This window comes from Pocillopora damicornis, chromosome 4 (genome assembly GCF_964200805.1).
Source record: "Pocillopora damicornis chromosome 4, jaPocDami1.2, whole genome shotgun sequence".
Lineage (NCBI taxonomy): Eukaryota > Metazoa > Cnidaria > Anthozoa > Scleractinia > Pocilloporidae > Pocillopora > Pocillopora damicornis.
In genome coordinates, this window is record NC_142673.1 from 11413762 (window position 1) to 11431536 (window position 17775).

Genomic DNA, 17775 nt, shown 5'->3' on the forward strand with positions numbered 1-17775 from the left:
ATAAATTTCTCAAAACCAATTCAATTAGACAACAACAGACAATACAACATCGGTTTGAACAGAGTAATTAATATGAGCTTTACCTGGTTTAACATTAATCCTGGTTATAATAATCAAACAACAAAATACAACTCAGACAAAGGATCGAGTTTCAAAGACCTCAAATTTGCACCAGCAGTATGGAACAACACAAGAATCAATGATTACATTCAATATGAAACAAAAATTGAAAATTCAGACGGCACTATTGAATTCCCAATAACATTAGAGTTCAACGACAGCACTTTAAAAGTATTGATAACATTGAATGAAGATTATGAAGTAGAGTTAAGAAGGTCTGATTTTAATTATGTAATTGGTTCGTAAAAAAAGTTTGAAAGAAGAATACAATTATGGCACATATACACCGAGTCTATATCAAGATACGGACATTCTGAGTATTCACTGTGACCTCGTTCATGAAAGTCTTATCGATGGTAGTGATAGTGACATAGTATACAGTGTCAGCACATCAATTCTACGACCAAGTTATAGCTTCACATTGGAGCCGCAAAGAGTCACTTATAAGCCGATAAACAAAAACATTATAAGCAGCATTAGGATTTACATTACTGATGGTAAACGCCGTATCATTGATCTCAACGGATCAGACACGTCATTTTCACTAGAATAGATTGAAAAATGAGGGCACAATGATTCAGAATCATATATTTGGATCGATGTGCTGGAACCCCCATCTACTACGCTACTCCACCAAGGACCTGGAGAAGCTACTTTAAGTGTGTAGACTTGTTTCCTGATGTCCCTGCCAGGACATATCTAATTTATCATAATGTGCATGTCAGTGATGATACTCCTGTAAAACAACACAGGCTAAATCCAAGTAAGCAACAATACTTTCCACTCGCACACTCAAGAGAAGACTCGATGCCTTGACATCTTTTGCACAGCAAGTTCGCATCAACATCAGCAGGAAGACAAATCTACTTATGGCGCTGAATATTAACACACGCCTAGTCCAGATTGATAAAGAAGAATTTCCCTACACAGACAGATTTAGCTATCATGGCAGCATCATCAGTACAGATGAGAGTACGGACCTGGAAAATCAGAGCCCTCTCAATAAGGGCAGAAACTCGCTCAACATAATGCAATATGTACCCCTCCACTCCTGCACTTAAAGAACTCGTACTAAGCTCAAATTCTATCACAGCTGCGTCCTGACAACCCTTCTGTGTGGTTAAGAGTTAATAGATAATTATTGAGGCAGTCAATGTTATGAGATATATAACTGAGTGCCGCAGCAATTATCTATTATAATTCCTAAGTAAAAGTAAAATCAGTAATCAGTAAAATCATTAAAATCAGTAAATCACTCGGTAAAATCGTATTGTGCTCTCTCTGCATTATGTTAGCGATTTCATGCGCTTTCTTGTCATTTGTTGGCATGCAAACAATTAAATTAGCATAATTTCCCTATTGGAGGTAGAAATTGCGTAACACTTTTTTCTCATCTTTCTGGGTGGTAATTTATGTTTATCACCTGTATGTGATAACGGTGTTCTCAAATTAATCTGAACGTCGATGTAAACAATATAGTACACATTGTATTGATAAGGTACACTTGCCCTGAGATTGGATAGAGGATTCCTCGGAAGACGAATCTGCCATGTACATAACGCAGAGCTCGAGTTCCACGAGATCTACCATCATTGAAGGTGACGAAATTTTGTTTTTTATAAGGCCATACTTTAGCCAACTACCAAAGGCTTTTCTTCTTTTTTTTCCTTTAGGAGAGAAGAGGTTTGGAAGACCGATACCCTCCTCTGAGTGCGAGAAGCTCGAAGAAAGTTGGATATCATAGGCAAGTTGTCACAAATGGGCATGGGTTTTGAAAGTCTTCGATCATTGGCAGTTGAAAGAAACGAAGCAGTACTAAAAGAGGATTATGGTGGCGAGCCGTTAATAAACGAGAGTCTAAATGGAATGTCTGAGGAGCTGCTGGATTTTGTCTCGGCACGATTTATTTCCAAAGTCAGAAGAGAAGACGGCAAGGGTATCCAGGGAAGACTTTATATGAAATGATATGTAGCATTCAAATGTCTTTACGTGAGTAATGTAAGCGAAATGTAACTTTGATTGACAAAAAAGGTTGTGCATTTGGAAGTTTAAATTCTGCATTGAATTTTCAAATGAAAGAGAAAGTTGCACAAGGAATAGGTGTGGTTGTTAATCAGGCAAAATTCAGAAGGGAAGAACAAGAAAACTTTTTGTGGGAAAACGGTTTCTTATGTAGCGAGAACGGTTTTTGGTTTGGGTTTTTGGCGTTCAGTTTGCTTTGAGGACTGGGCAGGAACACCGAAATTTGAGGTTCAAAAACTCTCGGTTATCTCTAAAACATGATGAATCGGGGTGTGAATTCTTGAAGTATATGGAAAGTATTAGTATAACCAACAATAGGATTTTGTGGCATTTGTGTGTCAAAAGGAAAGTTGTTCGTGCATACAAAAATATAGCTAATGCAGAACGTTGCCCAGTCGAGCTGAATAAGAAATAGTGCTAACGCATTTTATTTGCGTGCTTTGCCCAAACCGAAAGGAGGGGTGTGGTAATACAATAAACCAATGGGAATAGAAACGTTAGGAAATGTTGTTAAGAAAATCACGACAAACGCAGGATTGTAGGGGCATTTCACAAGCCACTCTCTTAGGCGAAGTTCCGCCACACTGTTGTACCAAAGTGGTGTGCCAGAACAAGTTATTGTAGAAACCACTGGTCACCAGTCATTTGATGGGGTAAGAGAACATAAATGTACATCGTCAACATTTAAACGAAAAGCAAGTGAAATCTTGCAGGGAACATTTCCTGAGAAAGTTAAAAAGGATGTCGAGGAAAAAGAGGAAGAGTTGTTTGAGATTCTTGTTAAACACAATGAAGAAAAAGTAATGGGATTAAACGCAAAAGTTTTTGAGGAAAAAAAGACCCGAAGAGGACTATAATCAGTCAGTTGAAATCAGAACTAATACCACTAAAATTGTTATTTCATGGGTGCACCATTATTAATATTGCAGTGCAGTTAGCTTACAGAGATATCGAGTCTTTTAGCTTGTTTCGAATACCCCTGATAATTTCCCCTACCAGCAAATAGGACCACCCCCATTTTCCTTAGAAACTTGGACCGAACTGGAGACCTAATTATCTGCTTAGAATGAAATGGCTAATGTAATACAGAGGGAGCACAGTAGGATTTAACGGGGGTCAGTAATTATTATTGGCGCTTGACGGAGAAGGATTTATCAAAACTCTCCACATTTCAGACTAAATCCTTCAACGTATCCTACACATTTTGTGGCCCGATGTCAACTCAAAGAAAGATCTCTTTAAACGTTTTGGAACTGAGCCAATGCCTACCATCCTGATGAGGAGATGCTGGAGGCGGATCGGACACGACACCCTCTAAGAAGCCTCTATCGCAAAAACTGCTCTACACTGGACACCTTGAGGGAAACACGAGAAGGGCCGCCCCAATAGCACCTGGCGGCAGACAGTAGAGAAAGAAAGTAAGGAGATGGGAAAGAACAAAGGAGGCATCAAGCTCATGGAAAAGGACCGAAAGATGTGGAAGAAGCACGTTGCCGTCCTACACATCACCTCGGCGCAAAGGGTATGAGTGAATAAGTGAGTGAGCCAATTAAGCTACTTTCTCTATTTTTTGTCCAACTCAAGCAAATCAGCTTCTGTGAAAATTTAAAGCAGTTGAATGAATTTAGTTAGATTAAGCATTTTTTCCATTTTTTGACAAATTCAACCAGTTTATCCAGCTTTAGTTCGCTCTTTCTAGTTATTCCGTCCACGGGCTCTGGAAGGGGCATTGTGGTTTTACCTTTAACAACCATCTCAAAGGTCTTCTTCATGTTTAGTGTCATCAGGTTTTTATCCGTCCAACGTTTGATATTTTCTACTTCATAATGTGATGAATCTGTAAGATTAGAGCCAGTTGTGACAGGCACACTTGCTGTGATATCATCAGCATATTTGATCAGTAGGGTTTGGGGGCTGACCGGTTTACTATCACTCACCATGATAGAGAACAATAAGGGTCCAAGCACAGTTCCCTGGGGAACCCCTCTGTTGACGTTGAGAAAACTGGTAACCACTCCATCAACCACTACTCTCTGTCGGCGGTCACACAGGAAGCTTATTATCCAGTTCTTAATGTATGGATTGATGTCATACGACGCCAACTTGCTGAATAGAATGCGATGGGAGACTGAATCAAAAGCCTTACTGAAGTCGAATGAGAAGGCTCTTACAAAAGCCGCATCTCGGTCTAGTCGCTCAAGCCAAAAATGTTGGCACTTAATAAGGGCCATAGTTGTGTTGTGTCCCTTCTTATATGCGAATTGGTCAGGTCCAATCGCTGACTTGAGGATGGGAGATACTTCTTGTTTGCAAACGAGACGCTCAAAAATTCTCATTATGATGTTGGTTAATGAGATCGGTCTAAGCTGATTGTATTCAGTCAGAGGAGATTCCTTAGGGATGGGCGAGACGTTTGCTAGTTTCCACAGAGATGGAACGGTTTGATGCCTAAGTGAGCAGTTGAAAATTTTGGTGATCACAGGTGCAAGATGGTGAGAATAATCGCGCCAAAGCCAATAGAGAAACTCATCAGGCCCCGAGGCGGTTCGTTTCTGATGCGACAGTAAGTTTCGTACATCACATTCGTTCACAGTCGGCAGACGGGTTCCTGCTGGTATTTGCAGACGCGTTGGAGCCTCATATTCGTCGTCAGTGTTGATGGTCTGGAAATATGTGTTGATGACGTCAGGTGAAATCACCGAGCTGACAAGGGTGCCTTGTGTCTTTCTGCCAGTTATTCTGTTGGCTGTGTCCCACCATCCTTTAGAGCCTCGGTTTTAATCGCTCGTTGTTCACAGCGTTTACTTGGTTCGTGCGAATGAGTGCGTTGATTTTCTCTTGACGCATAATGTTCTCTGCTTGGTTACCCCGATGCGATGTTTTGTTTCTGACTTTGCAGAGATGCTTAACCATGGGGGGCATGTAAGGCGGGTCCCTGGACGATACTCTAACCCGGACGAGTGGAAAACTCTCATTGAACATCGACCATAGGCTTGTATTCAGTAATTTCACGCTTTCTTCAGGATTATCTAGGTTGTTGATAGAATTCTAATCGAAAGCACTAAGCTTAGTCTCCATAGCAATTTTGCGGTGGTCTCTAGTATCGCGGAAACTGACATATTTCCGTTGAGGTTTAGCCGGGATAGAGGGTAGTACGGTGACAGCCAAATGATCAAATCTCACCAGACCCTTGTGCACCTTACCGGGTTTCCAAAGCAGTGGACAGTTAGTCAGAAAAGCATCAAGTATTTTGTCCCGCCTAGTAGGTACTTTAACCATCTGATGCAGACCATGTTGTTGCATAAGATCTTTTATTTGCAGCTGATTTATGTCACCTGCAATTACGATCTTGGCGTTCGGATCATCGTGCAGAATTTGATCACAGGTTTCAGATAGGAAATTCAGTAGATCCGCTGGTTCGTAGATGGGGTCAGGCGGATGGTAAACACTGGCAGCGAAAAACTCGGAATTTGGAGTTGTTATTTTGCACCAAAGAGTCTCAAACTCAAACTGTCCATCGGCGTTGGTTGCTTTTATTTTCCAGTCCTTCCTACAGATGACAGCAACCCCTCCACCGGCACGTATTCCATTCCGGTCTTTTCTAACCATCACATAGCCGTCAGGGCAGATCAAGTGGGACAGGATTTTCTTGTTTAGCCAAGATTCCGAGACAAAACAAAGATCAATATTATTACTGCTCAATTCAGCATACAAGGCTGGGGCAGCATCAGCTTTCACTAGAGAGCGAGCATTTATAACCATGCATTTCGGAACAACTTTAGGAGCAGTAGGAGTCTTTTCAATTTTCACTGAAATGAGCGATCGGGATAGATTTGTCGATTTATTTCGCATTGTCGTGTAACGCTTGTTGACGTTGCGTGACGGACGACGCGAAACTGTGGTGTAGATGTTCTATTTGGACGTAACCGGTACAGCTCATCTCTGGAATAAACGTAGCGACGGGTCGAGATGTCACGGGTAAAATTAGCATAATCAACATAACGTAAGTTGCCAACAACATGTTCAAAAGTTCCAGAAAGCTGTGGAACTGTTGCTTGATTTTGACTGTCGAGGCCCTGACATTGTAAAGGAGCGGTATTGGGGCCAGGATTGATTTCGACATCCATTGCCACGGTTAGATCCACTGCAAAGGGACGAAAAAGGCTGACATATCCGTGCTTAGTCCAAACGCTAACTGGGCGAGGTGAGAAGCTTGAGTTTCGTAGCTTGTGCGATAGAACATGGCTAACTCTAACCCAACTATGCGCTGAATAGCCTCTTAAATTGTAGAAAACGGGTTATTTCGAGTTAGTTCGAAAGCCCCAGCGAGAAAGGCAATAAAAAGTGCCGCCTTTCGTAACGTGGCCGCCATATTGGGCGCTAATTTAAATATCGATTACCGTATTTCTTCACCTATCTGGGAGATTTTTTTCACAAGAAACGGGCCTCGGCTTATAGCCGAGGGTTTGGAATTCAAAAACAAGTACAAATTTAGTGTTAATGCGAAATGACCGTAAATTCCGTGACTGCGCGTGCAGCGCTCTTTACGTGACATACTTTAAAATTGACATGACAACAACGTATTTCTGACCACCAATCAGATTCTTTGTTTCCCACGCATTGAAAGACGATCTCACTCGATTCGTCAAAAACTCTTTTCATTTCACATTACAAATGAAATGTTTGGTCTCTTTGCTGTGAAAACCACTCCATCGCTTGCTCGTCTAGTTCGGGACACTTGAGAGTGAAACGGCTCATTTTTGCACGTCTTGCAGACACTTAAGCTTGCCAGAAAGAATAGTCGCCTGGTCTCGTCTCCAACGTCACACCGTGGACTCGCGAAGTCCATAATCTCAAGCGATTTCCGAGCTGTTTTCTACAGCTTCAGCCTCCGCGACAACTTTTATCCTGATAGCCACAGTATACGAAGAGCGGCGTGCTTTTGGCATGATGAGAAAAATAACAGTGACGAAAGAGATACTCGATTGAAACGTTAGTCGGTTTACAGTAACTGAGAGTATTATTGTGTTTCTACAGTTGCGTAGTAGTATTTACATCTTCACTGACTCCCTTTTTTTTCTTTTGTAGAAAGTAACATATTGTAATATTGTCAACTCAAGATAAACAAAAATCTTCATACAGGGTAAATATTCATTTGTGTTGGTATAAATTATTGCACGACTAACGACGACGGGAAACACAACGTAAAACCTGGGTCCCTGGCAAAAAGTAATACCCAAGCGTAATCAAATAACCGAAACAGCTTACTGGTAGTATAAAATCAAAATAAACAAGATAAGAGTGTTAGTTTTTTGACAAATTGTAGTGATTTATGCCAATAAACGGTGTCGACAAGTAGGCACACCATGTACATTTCATAGTAGCTAGCAAGTAAATTTTGCCGGACTTTGAGTTCATCTCACGATAGAACAACACAAATACAGGAAATTTTAACAGTAACTTTATAGCCATCCTTTTGTCTTTTAAAAGCTAGAAGCTCAGTAGATTCTGTCATATCGGTCATTGTTATAACTGTCTTTGTTTTGATGCTACTTTTCTACATAGAAAAAGTATGTCGGACAAAAATATTCACCAAAAAATAAATATTTCTTTGCCAGCTGACAGAGGATTAAGTTTAGATGATAAAACAAAGGATTATGTTGACAGAAATATCGGAGGTCAAGTAAATTCGTTACATAAGGTCACCCAACTCGAGTAATATTCACGATGAAAATTGGCATATTTGAGCGGTCGAACGAAAAAAATATTTTCTCGAAAACTAAAATATATTTTCACCAAAAAAACTACACCACAATTATTAGGACCTATTGGGTTACAAAACATGAAAGTAGGAGAGAAAACAAATTTTGGGGACTTGCCGCTGTTTGCCTGATGCATGTTGACATTAGCTCTTAAGGTTTCTGCTAATTTGGTAATTTTAACGAGTTGAAATGATCAAGCTTTTTTGTACATTTTGTCCAGTTGCAACAAATAAGATGGCTACTTTGTGCACTTTGTTTACATGAACCGTTTGAATCATCTTGATTGTTATAACCGGTTGATCCAATTCTGTTAATCTGTGCATTTTGCCCAGATGAACCGTTACAGCTGATTTGACCATTTCAGTGAGTTGAAACAATTCAGCAATTTTGTGCACTTTGTTCACATGAACCGTTTCTAGCTATCGTGACCATTTTAATGAGTAAAACCAATTGAGCTAGTTTGTGCAATTTGTTCCCGTGAACTGACTTAGCTTATTCAATCATTTTATTTAGTTAAGACAACTCAACAACGCCGTGCATTTTCTTCAGATGAACCGTTTTTAGCGAATCTGGCCATTTTAACGAGTTGGATCAATTCGTCCAGTTTGTGTATTTTTTCCAGTTCAACTGTCTCAGCTTGCTTGAATGTTCAACAAAGTGAACCAACTTGTTTAGTTAATGCGCTTAGTCCATATGTATCCTTTGACCTTATTCAAGTAATTCAACTAATTGAACTGATGCAGCTGCTTTGTGCATCTCGTCCAGATGAACTGTTTCGGCTAAATTGACGATTTTAACGAGCTAAACTAAATCAGCTACTTTGTGCATTTATTTCGACTATCCATCTTAGCTGGTTTAACCATTTAAACAATGTAATATTGCCAAAAGTAGCTAAAACATGTTGTTTGCGATGAGATCAAGCTCAAACAGTCCAATTTAGCTGCAAAGAAACAAACATTTTTGGTGCGAGAAAGATAGAGACAAAACAGCGTAATTAGTTGCAGACGGCTTTAAAATCTTTTTTCGGTACGATAAAGCTAAAAACAATATAAATTCACCGACAAACAACCTTTTAGCTAATTTTGAGCAATCTTATCAGTTCAACTAATTCAGCTAGTTTGTGCGTATTGTCTAATTTTACTGTTTTAGCCATTTTGGTCGTTGTAACAAGCTACACCAATTAAGCTAGTTTGTGCATTCTGTTCGGTTCAAGCTAGGTTGATCACTTTTAACGGGTCAGCGAATTCAGCTACTTTGTGTGTTTTGTCCAATTTCATTGTTATAGCCAGTTTGATCGTTTTAAGCAGCTGCACCAATTCAGCTAATTTGAGCATTTTGACCCATTTCGCTGTTTTAGCCAACTTTGTCTTTTTGGCCAGCTCGACCAATTCAGCTAGTTTGTCCATTTTACCCCCGTAGTTGTTAGAGTCGCTCCTGTTGCATGTCCTGTGGGACGCCTCCTTCTCTCTAACACTGGCATATGGTGTTATGCAATTCTAAAGTAAAAGGGCTCATTATCTGCAATGGCTCTACCAACTTTTGAATAACAAGAAAAGCATTGAAATGGTGATGAGAAAGCAGAAAGTTTCGAAGTCTAATGGGTGAGCTGAGTTTCAGTCAAATATCATGACATTTTTACATGGTTTTACAAGCAGAGGATTTCACATGAAGACCATTTCAGCCATTTGTGCCCTTTATAAGTAGTAGGAAATATAAAAATGCTTACATGCGTCACACTGAAGCCCTGTGAGATCACAAATGTGATTTATTTCTTCTCTGTTTTAGGTGGTCATTATCCATAATTTTTGGAAGTCGATGCTGATGGGAAACAAAAAATGTTTACAGTTATTTCTTCTCTTAAACATTTTGATATTTAGCTACCAAATAATCTTGGTACTGAAGATCACTGCATCCTTTAATAAAAAATTTCCTCCTGATTGCTTCGTTAACTTAAATGCATAATGTATTACAACTTGTTATTTGTGGGACTCACAAGTAAACTAGAAATACCTGAAGAGGGTAATGATGTACTCAATGTATTTTGTTACTTAATGTATTTTTTATTTTTGTACAAAGTTTGCCTTGCCACAATCTACCTGAAGGTGATTTTAATATGTTAGTAAGACTTGCGCAGCCCAGTTAAAATGTTTTTTAGTAATAGGCGATCTGGCTGTATTAATCATAGCTTGCAGAGGCCAAACCTCTTTCTAAAAAGCAGTCTGAAAAGTGTGAAGTCAGCGGAAGATACTTCATCGTAGGCGGCCAAATTGCAGGCTGCCGGCCCACTTTGAGTGAGTAGTAAAAATCCAAATTTGCTATTTTAACTAATTTTAATGCCATTTTTCTCTCAAGCATTTTTTTCAGCCCAGTCAAAACGTTCTTGAGAAATAGGCAAAGCTGGCTATAGTAATAGGAAGTAGAGGCGAAACCTCGTTCAGACTATAAGTCTAACAAGTGTCAAGAAAGAAGCAGATATTTTGTTCTAGGCAGCCAAATCCCCAGCTTCCGGCACATTTTGACTAGGCTATTTGTTAATTAGCTACTAAGTAATCTTACTATTAAAGATTACTGCATTCCTTTCCAATAATTTGCCGCTGATTGATTCGGCAAATTCATTGAATGTATGCTGTAAATAGCTTGAGATTTGTGTGACTTCCGTTGAACGAAACAAAATGCACAAACAAGCTGCAATGATCTAACTAAACAATCTGCAATGTTTAGCTTGATTGGTTCGATTGGTTCAAATGATCAACAGAGTAAAAACAGTCAAACTAAAGAAAATACACCAGGTGGCTAAATTAGTTTGTCAAAATGGTCAAACTAGCTAATTACTATAAAGTTCGTAATCAGTACTCTGCATTTCATAAATCTGCACGTGTGAATTATTATTCAAGCCTAATTGATCAGTGTGCGGGTGACTCTCGCAAGTTATTTCGTGTGGTTAATTCTTTGTGTAGGGAATCACTTGAGACGACTCTTCCAAAGCACACTGACCCACAAAGCTAGCAAACGAATTTTGCACCTTCTTCCTCAAAAAAATTTAATTCATAAAGGAAAATCTTGAGAAGTTTCAAGTTCAAGAACCTCGACTCATTCCTGTTACTCCTAAGGAAAATCTGGAGAGTTTTTCCGCGCTATCCATCGATGAAGTGTCTAAGATTGTTCAAGAATCCTCCAATGCCTCTTATCGGCTGGATCCTGTTCCTACATGGCTACCGAAGTCCTTGTATAAAACGTATACAACAGGACAACTTCGAATAAAGACTATTCCAGAATAACAATATACAAGACAGCTCTCACGCATTCCTTTCATTTTCCTTTTTTGAGTTTTCATCAAGAGTTTAATGTTCAATTCGTGGGGGGTAAGAAACATACAAAAATCCACGTGACACTCTCGGTCCAGTTTTCAACACACTCCCCCGCGTTGATTGATATCATCAATCAAAGTTCAGAGTTCAAAGTTCAATTAATCTTACGAATACAAATCATAACATGACAGAGTCAACTTAATAAATCTATCTTAATCAGAATTCACGACAGCAACTGGGACATCCTCGTCCCTCACTACTCTAACAGGAACATTTGCCGCTTGGGGCACAGGATTGGCAGCTTCAGTGTCCAACTTCACTTCCAAAGGATAGAGCCTCTGCAATGGGCGTCTCCATTCTGCAGTTGGTGAATTACCAGACTTAACTCTTACTACTGCACTTCGAACTCGACCATCTCGTCCTGGAAGTAATGGTTCGATCTTTCCAAGGCGCCACAGCTGTCTCGGGATCTTATTGTCATGTAGATACACAATATCTCCCACTTGCACTTTAGGAGAGAGTTTGCTCTCTTAGAATAGCGATGGTATTCTCTAAGTTGTGTGAGATATTTTGACCGCCATCGGTTCCAGAAGTGATCCAGAATTCGCTGTAAGAATTTTGCTCTTCTTGTTAGTGTTTCCTCGGTTTGACCAACTTCATCCGACGAGCTCTTTGATGGTACTGACAAAATTCTGCGGCCCACAATCAGGTGTGAAGGTGTTAATGGTTCTTCCATTTCATCGAAGACATATGTCCAGGGTCGTGAGTTCAAGGCCGCTTCGACTTCCACAAGGACAGTAGATAGCTCATCATAGTTTAACCGAGCATTTCGTATACACTTCTTCAAACTCAACTTGACCGATTTTACCAGCCGTTCAAAAAACCCACCCCACCAAGGGGCTGCTTCAACGTTGAACTTCCACTGTGTGCCATCACGCTGACACTGGGCCTGCACTCTTGAATCCTTAAAAGTTTTCCCATTGTCACTGACAATCAAGACGGGAATTCCTCTTCTTCCTTTAAAGCGAGCAAGGGCTCTGATAAAACTCTCTGCACTTAGATTTGGAACAAGTTCCAGATGAACAGCTCGGGTTGCGGCGCACGTGAACAAAGCTATGTAGACCTTATTCATATCTCCCTTCTTTGTAAATACATCCTTGACATATATGGGCCTTGCAAAGTCCACTCCAACACTTGTAAATGTAAACTCATCACTCAACCGAAATTTAGGAAGAGGAGGGGGAGGAGGAACTGCATACCTCCTCCCCTGTAACTTCTTACAAACAGAACAGTTTCCGATCGCAGTTTTCACAGTTTGCCTCCCTTTCGTCACCCAGAATCTTGATCTTAGTTCTGTGAGTGTATCCCTCACACCATTGTGAAGAACCTTGAAGTGACAGTCATTGATAACCAGGTTGGTGAATCGTGAACATCTTGAAAGGAATATCGGAAAACGAGCATCATATGGAATCGGGGCATTTTTAAGACGACCACCACACCTCAAGATTCCCTTGTCATCCGTAAACAGTAATAACGAGACCTTGACCTGGTCAAAGTTCTTGTCATTGTAGACGGATCTCTACACCTCCTTGATCCAAAGTTCTCTTGCTTGATCCATCTCTTCTTGCGTTACTTCTCCATCAATCAATTCCTTCTTCTTTTTTTTTGCTTGAGATTAGAGACAAATCGCAAAACATATGCGGTGACTCGCATCAGTCTTTGAGGACTACTGAACTTTTCCAAGGGAATGATGCAATCACGATTTAGCCGATTTTCTGAAGTCGCCTCTCCAGAGGCAGTGTTACAAGAACTGAACTGTCATGCTGTTTCTTGCTGTTGTTACAGCTTCCCTTCTTCAGTTCTAGGCGAGGATCTGAATCATTACTTGTAAGTTCAACAGAGTTCATTTTAAGACTTGGCCACTGCTCCTTCTCACCCCTAAGAAACTCAGGGCCACTCCACCACAACTGATTGGTGATCAATTTCGAGGTCATTGACCCACGCGAGCAGATGTCAGCTGGATTGGATTCCGTGGGGCAATAATTCCACTGAGCTGGCTTTGTAAGTCGACGGATCTCAACCACTCTGTTTTGAATGAATTGCTTGAATTCTCTACTTACACCCCAAATCCACCACAGAGCAATTTTAGAATCTAACCAGCAATGAACAGAATCAACTTTCAATGTTCCGTCAAATGCTGTCAACACCGTATTGACTAATCGGGCCAGAATGAGAGCGCCTACTAACTCCAGTCGAGGTATGGTTTCTCCATTCATCGGGGCAACTCTGGTTTTTGATGACACAAGCTGGGTGAAGACAGTTCCAGTGGCTGTTTCAACGCGTAAATACACAACTGCTCCATAGGCCTTCTCACTTACATCCCCAAAACCACGGAGTTGAACACTCTGCAAATCTGCTTTTGACCAACCATGGAAGTAGTGTCTCTTCAGTTGTACCACTCCCACCTGCTTAGCATCTTGAACAAGCTTTAACCACTGTTCATGGATAAATGAATCCACAGGGTCATCCCAACCAACCCCTGTCTTGCAAACAGATTGAAAGATGATCTTCAGTGGAATGATGACTGGACTCAGTAGTCCCAGGGGGTCATACAGCTTGCTTGTTGCACCAAGAATAGCTCTCTTCGTAACCAGACAAGTATTGTCAGTTTCTAGTGAAGAGGTCAGATCCAAGAGCAACAAATCTTTCTCCCTATCCCAACCAACTCCAAGTACTTTGAGTTTTGATGTGGTGGAGTTCTTCGCTGTCTCAAACAGAGAACTTGAGTAGGTTTCATCTTCCTCTTGAATCGGGTGTTCCTTAACGAAACTGCTTGAAACTTGATGAGGCCGACTTTCAGATTGTTCAATTCTTTCCTGCAGGACTTTGGAGTTGGAGACCCACTTTCGCATATTGAAGCCGCCATTCTTGAAAGATGACTTCAGATTCTCATATATCTCGAGAACTGAATTATCGGAATCATCTCCACTAACAAAGTCATCCACGTACAAACTTTTCAGAATTCTCTCAGCAAACTCTCTGGGGATGTCAGCAGAAGATAAATGATGACGAATTGTTGCGTTTAATAAGAAGGGACTTGAGGAGACACCAAATGCAACTCTTGCAAATCGATACACTTGGAGTTTCGGGCGACTGCTTGTGATATCGTCAATCCACAGTAAACGAAGATGGTCACGATCTCTTGGGTGAACTGAAACATTCAAGAAGGCTTTCTCAATGTCTCCTATGAGGGCTACCTTGTGAGCCCGGAACCTCAGGAGGACGTCATAAATGAAAGGAGACAGTGGGGGACCAGCATACAGACAGTCATTAAGGCTTGGTGTGTTCCTTCCTGATCGAGCACTGGCGTCATAAGCAATACGCAGTTTAGTAGTGTCCTTGTCGACACGGATCACTTCATGATGAGGAAGGTAATGTACCTTGCCCACACCATTATTAGTACCTTGCTCCACTGGTTCCACGATTCCCTGTTTTTCCTGATCTCGGATGACGTCATCATAGTGCTTTAACACCTCAGGCTTCAAATTCAGACGCTTCAGCAGTGAAACTAGCCTTGACTTGCACAATGCAAAATTATCTGGAAGCAGCTCATGGTCTTCCTTGAAGGGTAGCTGTACCTGATATCTTCCCTCTGTAAATTCAACTTTGCTAACAAATTTGTCATACAGAGACAAACTGTCATTTCGAATCCCAAGAGATTCATAGTCCCAGAATTTTCCAAGTTCAAAGGCAATTTCATCCCGATTGACAACACTCGCTTCCACTTTCAGAACATGTGTTGCAGTAAGATTCACTGTGTTACCATTGTCATTGTGAGACATAATCATGGTGGGGCCAGAGAAGACATATCCTAGTTTGGTGGCAAGAGCAACAGGTTCCCACGGTGCACCTCTCACTATGGTTCCTTCGACCAATGACCAATAATGATCAGCACCAATGAGAATACTGATAGGCAGATCTCCTCTACCACACCTGTCGGCTAAAGAGAGGCCGTGCAGATGTTCACAGCTAGACTGAGCGAGTTCTGTGGGTTGTTGGGTCAGGGGGCCACATATGACTGGTACCACATAGGCTTGTATGTAGACAATTGCATCACACATGGTCTTGATACCCACTTGAACAATTTAGCATGTTCGTAGTCTGGCATCAGACTCACGAAAAGTTTTAATCAGAAGTGACTCTCTACCAATCACTGGTAACTTCAGTCTGTCTTTAAGGTTCTTAGTTATGTAAGATCTGGGTTATTCATGGGTTTAAATAGCACTTTAATTTACACTTCAGAGTTAATTCTCTGTTTCACCATTTATGTAAGATCTCTGACTGCATGAGTCAAATACCAGGCGAACACTTAGGGAAGAAGTGTCATTATCTGGACGCACAACTTAAGCGGTTGCCGTCTGCAACAACACAGACCCTCTAGACTGATCCACATACATACTGGTAGATACACTGGCCACATTATCTTGATCTTGCCCACCCAGGGTTGATTGAGAATCACCACAAATTGCTACATGGTGAGCTCCTTGACATTTAAGACATTTCATATGAGCTTGACAGTTACGTGCCAAATGCCCTTGCTTGAGACAAAAGAAACACTTGCCTTTCTTTTTAAGAACTTCCTTTCTAGATTCAGTACTTGTGACAACATTACACTTAGAACTCTGATGGTTTTGATTGCAAAATGAACACCAAACACGAGAAGACTGCTTATCCTTAGAACTGTCAGTGTACAAAGCTGATGTAGAAAGTGGCAACTCACCTCTCTGATTTGAGGATCTGAACTCTTTGTTGTTGACAAGACATTGTTCTCTCAGTTGCAGTTCCTTGTGAAATTCCACCAAAATATCTTTCAGATTCCATGTCTCCGATTCCAGATTGCGAGTGATAGCGATTCGAAATTCCTCCGGTAATTTCTGCATAACTATTGGTGTTAAGAAACAACCATACATCTCGGAAGAGATTTCCATACCTTCTAATCCACGAACATGAGATTCCACTGTGCCGTACAAGCTTCGGAGGTTCTTAACTTCGCCAATCGATTCCACCTTGGGGAGTTTGGTGAGCACTTCGATGTGGCTAGAGATCACCATCTGCCGATTTCCGAATCTTTGTTTCAGTAGATCAACCGCCTTTTCGTAGTTAGTACTCGTCAGGGCTAGACCAGCGACCGAACTTTGTGCAGTGCCAGTGAGAAGTGACTTCAGATAGTTGAATTTATCCACGGAAGACAGATTTGGGTTCTTGTGAACCGCAGACTCGAAAGATTCCCAGAAAGGATACCAATGCATGAGATTTCCGTGGAATTTCTTCAGCTCAAGCTTGGGTAACTTTGCATGAGTGAAAGCTTTCGAAACGTGACCTTGAGAAGTTCCCGCGCTTTCGGGAGAAACAGATTGCACCACGGAAGGGGATTTCTGGCTCTTTCCCTTACTTTCTTGAGCTTCCAAAACAGATTCTAACTCTACTATACACTCCTGAATGGAGCTCATTAGCTCACAGCTCTCACAGACTTCGGTATCAATAACTTCAACGTCATCCACCAGATCCACAATTTCGCGGTCGAGCGATTGAAGCTCGGAATACTTCGTCTCAAGAGCGGTTCGAAGAAATTTCAGCCTTTTCACTTCGACGAGATTACCTTCAGCGATTAACCCTTTAGCATCTTCGATAGTTTTCTCGATAAACTTTCGATGACCGTCGCGAAATTTCCTCAGATTCTTCAATTTCTTCTTCCCCGACTGCGACATGTCACCCACGTGCTTCCAGCTCGCATTCACAACAATTTCATTCAAGACGTTCTTCAGAGCGGTAGAATCCCGGTTTTCGAGTCCCGGGTCTCGGCACCAAATGTATAAAACGTATACAACAGGACAACTTCGAATAAAGACTGTATTCCAGAATAACAATATACAGGACAGCTCTCACGCATTCCTTTTCATTTTCCTTTTTTGAGTTTTCATCAAGAGTTTAAAGTTTAATTCGTGGGGGGTAAGAAACATTCAAAAATCCACGTGACACTCTCGGTCCAGTTTTCAACATTCCTGTCTTGATGTATCAGCGCCCCCTTTCACTGAGATGGTAAATCTCTTTCTTCTCAGTGGCCACGTTCCAGAAAATTGGAGAACCGCTGTTGTCTTTCCTCTACTGAAAAAACCTGGACTTGATTTGGTCGATAAAAATTTCCGTCCAGTCAGTAATCTTCCATTTCTTTCCAAGGTAGTGGAAAAGGCTGCACTTCAACAACTTCTCTTCCACTGTGAAATTCCAGTCCGGCCTCCGTAAGTATCACTCGACAGAAACTGCTCTATTAAAGGCTCAGAACGACATCTTAATGAGTAGGGATAATAAAGCAGTGATACTTCTCGTACTTTTGGCCCTTAGTGCTGCTTTTGACACCATTGAACATTCCATTCTTCTGAATGTCTTGCAACAGGATTTTGGAGTCGTCGGGACTGCTTTAAATTGGTTCGACTCATTTCTGTCCGGTCGCAAACAACGTATACTTGTTGGTGATAAGACTTCTGATGACTTTAATCTGAACT

At 41.1% G+C, this 17775-nt stretch overlaps 1 protein-coding gene and 2 pseudogenes across 1 annotated transcript; 1 reads left to right on the top strand and 2 right to left on the bottom strand.

The window, feature by feature from the left end:
• Positions 1-1986: 1986 nt before the first annotated feature.
• On the top strand, positions 1987-2999 carry LOC149046810 (uncharacterized; annotated as a pseudogene).
• Positions 3000-11603: 8604 nt separating this feature from the next.
• On the bottom strand, positions 11604-15333 carry LOC149046811 (uncharacterized). The gene is made up of 2 exons (XM_089204160.1): positions 12998-15333; positions 11604-12645 (listed from the first exon to the last, which is right to left on the bottom strand). The coding sequence occupies exons 1-2, from the start codon at positions 15331-15333 to the stop codon at positions 11604-11606; spliced, it is 3378 nt and encodes a 1125-aa protein (XP_089060286.1).
• A 24-nt stretch (positions 15334-15357) lies between these two features.
• LOC149046812 (uncharacterized) lies at positions 15358-17123 on the bottom strand (annotated as a pseudogene).
• Positions 17124-17775: the final 652 nt, after the last annotated feature.